This window comes from Trachymyrmex cornetzi, unplaced genomic scaffold (assembly GCF_001594075.2).
Source record: "Trachymyrmex cornetzi isolate Tcor2-1 unplaced genomic scaffold, Tcor1.1 scaffold39, whole genome shotgun sequence".
Lineage (NCBI taxonomy): Eukaryota > Metazoa > Arthropoda > Insecta > Hymenoptera > Formicidae > Trachymyrmex > Trachymyrmex cornetzi.
Window position 1 is genome coordinate 677,697 of NW_017298640.1, and position 5,949 is coordinate 683,645.

The 5,949-nt window shown below is 29.1% G+C and overlaps 1 protein-coding gene across 4 annotated transcripts in view; it reads right to left on the bottom strand.

Moving 5' to 3' along the window:
* Nucleotides 1-5,949, bottom strand: part of LOC108763969 (extracellular serine/threonine protein CG31145) — a 176,366-nt gene that overhangs the window by 85,012 nt on the left and 85,405 nt on the right. For all 4 annotated transcript variants that reach the window (XM_018511938.1, XM_018511935.1, XM_018511937.1 and 1 more), the window contains exon 3: nt 2,527-2,605. In XM_018511938.1, coding sequence (XP_018367440.1) covers nt 2,527-2,605 — 79 coding nt within the window. The remainder of the gene's footprint in view (nt 1-2,526; nt 2,606-5,949) is intronic.

Below are 5,949 nucleotides of genomic sequence, written 5' to 3' on the forward strand. Positions count from 1 at the left end.
CCCTATTTTTGATTCAAGAATCTAATAGCTGATGTCGAGAGCTTTCCAAAACGCTATAATGAAATATTATTTCATGAAGTACTTTTCAAGTTATAATCCTTCAAAGTTACAGTATCGCCGGCACTAGCATTACCCAAGATATGTAATACCACGCATTATGTTTTTGTTTGTGCGTTAACTGAAGATTAAGATTCACGGACCGATCTCGCTTTGACTGGCCAGTCTCCAAAATTAAATATTTTGGGTAATGCTAATGCCGGCGATACTCTAACTTTGAAGCATTATAACTTGAAAAGTACTTCATAAAAAAATATTTCATTATAGCGTTTTGGAAAGCTCTTGACATCAGCTATTGGATTCTTGAATCAAAAATAGGGTGTTCCATTTCAGAAAATCAATGTAACCTTGACCTGACCTTGGCTACGCAACCCAAGGTCAAACTGATAGGATCAGTAAATAGATATTTTAAAACCATATAACCTTTGTCTGAAATACTTTTCTGTAAAACTTACCTAAATTTCCCGAGGTATTTAGATGTCCCGACCTTTTCGGGACACCCTGTATAACGGGCTATATTGACAGATGAAACTATGATTCTAAGAGGATAATTGGTTTTGTGAATTTTAGTCAACCCATAAGCTCTTGGAGTATTACCTCGACAAAATCTAAATTGGACAACTTCCATATTAATGGAATACTTTTCATATTAATGACAAGATTATGTTTTCGACATCAGGATATGTTACAATTAATATATTCATTTTTTAAAGATTTTACAAATGTAACCGTTATTTATGATATATTTTTATGTAGATTGAAAATGACCCGATCGGAGTCGAAACGTTTGTAATATTATTATTTTAATTAAATTTGTTCATTTGAATACTAGTTCTATGCCCTTTTAATATTCATATTGATTTATTATTATGTAAATTACAAAGGCCGACAAAATTTCAAAAAATGAATAACCCAGGAACCAGACCATACTTTTCTAAAGGTTTTTAGTGCGCTGAATCCAAATCCGACCACAGAATTGATCCATCACCCTAGGTTTTCGAGATATCCTAACCTAAAAGTGCAAAAAACACGGTTTTTGGCTATATTCGGGTGGATATTACGTCGCGAATTAATTTTTTTTCTGAAATCTCGTTGCAGCATCTAAAAGTACTAATCTTACCATTCAAAACCCTTTTTGAATTTTTGCGATATCTTTTTTTGTCTCGGAGAAATCGTTGAATGAAAATTAGTACTTTAGCGTTTTCGTTCAAATCTTACAGTTAAAACACAACCGTACAATTCACACAGACGACGGTGCTGCACATGCGCATTGCGAACATTTAGGACTTTATACCTTTCTCTCTCGCACAGATGTTTGATCAGCGAGAACAATGGGAAGCATAGGCAATGCGCGTTCCATTAGTATATGTTCTAAGGTAGGTTTCATTAGTATATGTTCCTCATTGTTTTGGTAAGATTTGAACGAAAACGCTAAAGTACTAATTTTCATTCAACGATTTCTCCGAGACAAAAAAAGATATCGCAAAAATTCAAAAAGGGTTTTGAATGGTAAGATTAGTACTTTTAGATGCTGCAACGAGATTTCAGAAAAAAAATTAATTCGCGACGTAATATCCACCCGAATATAGCCAAAAACCGTGTTTTTTGCACTTTTAGGTTAGGATATCTCGAAAACCTAAGGTGATGGAGCAATTCTGTGGTCGGATTTGGATACAGCGCACTAAAAAACTTCAGAAAAGTATGGTCTGGTTTCTGGGTTAAAAATCTTGTCGGCCTGTGTTATGCTTATATTCATATTTACTTATATTTCTAATATATCATCAATACTTATGTAAATTTGTACATTTCGTTTAGATAAAATTTTGAAATACCTTATCATTGCATTAATATAATATTTGAAATATTATTTTAAACTCAGAGTTGTTTCATTGGTCAGTCAATGTATGTAATTCTAAGCCTTTGCGACTGTGCTTTTGAAGGTTTACTTTATAAGACAACCGTTGACGACCACCAAGCGTTGTAATGTATCTACATTTTCACGTTTATATACCGAGTAATGTTGTATCTACGTTTTCACGTTCATATATCGAACAATTCTCACAACCATCCACAACGATAGTGGTACATTCACAACGATGAATTTGATATATTATTATAATTTCTGGTCAAATCACATCACATGTTTTGTCAAGGTTTTGTCATTTAAATGAGTAGTTGAGTTTTAGATTGTGTCAAGGTTACCATTGAGAATGACCCAATTGGGGTCGAAACGTTTGTTACAATAAACTATTTGTTTTTTAATAACACGGCATTAAGACCTTGCTTTTTTTAGCTCGTAGACCTATTCTTGTTATATTAATTTTGTAAATTATTTGAGCCTTAGTTTTTATATTATTTATAATATTTTAGTTTAAGGCGAAAGAATAAGAAATAATATTAATAGTATTAAGAAATAATATTAATAATAGTATTAAATATAATACGTATTAACTACATATATATACTTACCGCATCGGTTTAAACAATGCCTGTATGTTGTCGCCGTAATCAATAACTAGTTTTAATTGTGTACCACCGTCTTTTTGAACTATAACAAAAATCATTTCATAAATTTTTAGATAGCACTTTTTGTAAGCATATTTAGCTAACATTTTATTTTATACTGCCTAGTACAAAACGAAAATTGATGTGAAACTATAACATTAATGATAATACATTTCTAAACATGTATATTGATTATATCAAATATCAAATACATATTATAATTAGTGTGGTTATACTATAGTACGTATAATTAATTATATAAGGTGAATATTTTAATGAATTATCCTAAATACTTCAATTATATTTTATCTTTTAAAAATATTTCAAATGGAATTTTCATAGTTTGAAGAGAAAGATAATGCATAAAACAAATTTTTTGTAATATGCATTTTTTAAGAAGTATTAATATGATTAATAGGCTTTCCTTTAAATGAAACCGTAGGCTTTTTTTTACATACATTTAATTCTCCTGCTCTCTAAAAATAAATCAATGTATTATTGCTAAAAAACGGTAAACATTTGTTGATGATTACATCAGTTATAAGTGTAGCAATAAAGTCACTGATTCACTTTAAGAGAATATTCTTTACATATAGATACAAATAATAAAATAATCTAATAATTAACAATTTTTTAAGAGATTGCATATTTTATATTGACATAAAATATTTTCTCGTTAATATCTTACTTTTTTATGCATATAAGGAAATAAATCGTTTGATATCAGACAAAATATAATTGAATTTATAAAGAAGAATGCGCGTTACTGTGTATATTGTAATTAAAATAATTCACAGAGAGATAATATTTATATGTTTCAACTAGTGATTTTTTTAAAAAGGAGAAAGAGAGAGAGAGAGAGAGAGCTCTTGTATCATAAAAAATCTTCAATAAGTAACGTGAATTAACAATAATTCATCGAGGATTCGTCGCGGTCAAATAATAAACCGTCCGTCGTCTGTGGTCTGAATTAAATATACAATATTCACGAGATTAACAGTCGGGACTCTGAAATCGATATATCTAGCGAAAAATAGAACTAGGTTTGTCCGAGTATGTCGCCATATTGTGAAAATATATTACTGAATAAGTATACGCGGCTATTAGCAATTTTGTGATCAGAAATGTGTATTAGATGTAATTATTAATCCAAATTAAAAATTAATACAAAATCAATAATAGGAAATCTGTGAATATTATGTAAAACTTATTATCTGTGTATATCTACATACAGGGTGTTTGATAATTCTACCGATAACGCTCGTGGGCAGATAGAGCGGACTAAACTGAATCGGAAAGTCCTGTACCATTTTGCAATTTTCGTGATAGTTAACAAGATATTATTTACTAAAAGTCGCTGAATATTGGTTTTCAATAATTTTTTACTCAAATACTATCAACTTTACAGAAAACAATGAGAGATAAAAATTGTTCATTTTCTTCTCATAAAGTTTTGAGAATTTTTTCAGAACTTTTTCAAAACTTTTTAGTACCGTTTTCTCATGTTGATAAAAATAATCTTTTTTAAAAAAAGATAAAAAAAAAAAGACGCCAAGTATACCTCTCATAAATCCATAAAAACTGTTACATAAAAACTAAAAAAAAACCGTTACATAAGTAATATAATTCAAGTGATAATATTGTTAATTTTTTATTATAAATTGTCCCTCAGTAGTAGGTATGCATGTATTAAAAAAGAAAATGAAATAAAATCTTTAAATTGCGCCAATTGCAAAAAGAATATATATTTATTTGCAACATATAACATATACTATTGTTCTTTGTAAATTGCGAAAAGAACATATATTTTATTGCAACAAATAACATTTAATTAACGAGAAAAAGTGATACGTATAATGTAAATACATTCACAAGAATAGGATGTAATGGGAAAATTTTTAAAATAATATAATATGTTGAGAATAGGACCGACAAGAATAAATCTAAATAAATACGAGAAATATCCGTTTCAGTCGAAATGGATCTTAGTGATTAAATACATACTTCTGTGTAAATGTAGGAGGCACGGCAGTGTCGCTTCGCGCAGCTTAGCGCCGAGACACTACCAGTGTCTCCAGATATACATTCAGATTCTGTATACCGCGCGCCGAAATCTTTTTTGGTTTTGAAACACATTTATCAGCACCAGAATAGTAATATAATTTAATAGCATACAAAAAAATATTAAATCGTACAAGCAATTTAATATTTTCTTTATGCTAATAAAAAAATTATTAAATTGCTTGTACAATTTTATATATTTTTTTATGTTAATAAGTATTTTTAGTAAGAATATCTACAATAAAATTAAAGAAAATTTTTAATATGCGAATGATTTATTGCGAAAAATATTACATCGATCAAGGATTTAACTTAAGGGAGCATTATTAGTCAGGAGGATGAAAAAGAAGGGATTTTTGGGAATTTTTAAATAAAAAACTAGGATTTTTTTTTAAATGCTTATTTCTTACTGTGTACATCTTAGACTACAAATCCTGTATTTTACATTTAAAAATGTGATGAATTGTGAGCGTGGTAGGTATTTTCTCAGGCGACTGTCGGCGACAAGAGGTTTGCGGTGACCATTATTACTCGGTTCTGGGTAATCTAAAATAAAAAAAAACAAAAATATTTATTTAATATATTCAATAATCTAGTCCTTGAACGAAGGATATTACGAAATAATAATATATAAAGAAGTTGCAGACATTTGAACGTGAATGTTCGATTTTCGATAAAAATTTTGTTCGTTTTTTGGTGAATATAAAAAAAACTGTTGAGCAAATTAAGAAATTCTTCGTTCAAAGACTAGTTTTTGACATCCTGAATAAATAAAAAAAAAATATTAAAAATCGGTTAAGTACTTTTTGAGAAATCGTGGTCACCGATTTCAAAAATTCTGTTTCGAGAAAAACGCGTTTAAAGTTTCAACTCATGACTACACTAATATAAACAATTAAATTTTTACCTTAAACGGAATCATCCACTCATATAGAAGACCTTCCGCAGCTGTAGCAGCACAGAAATTTCACTACGGTGACAACTGTCAAACAATTGGCAAGAAAGTAATTACGTTTTCTGCGATACTATCTATCAGTAAAAACCGCAATTACTTTTTTGCCAACCCAATAAAACGAGTTCATACCTGCTCGTGCGTAGTGCTGTTTACTACGGATTTTTATTATCGATGGATTTTCGATAGTCTCAAAAAACAATCGATAAACTATCGACTATTTTGAAAGCGCGCAAAATTTAAAGCCGTCCCCATCTAAAAATTATTAGACACACATTCCAAAATATACTGGAATAATTCAATTTTAAATTAGTTTTTAAATTATTAATTAATTATTTGAACTAAAAATAACTAATAATAATAACTAATAATAA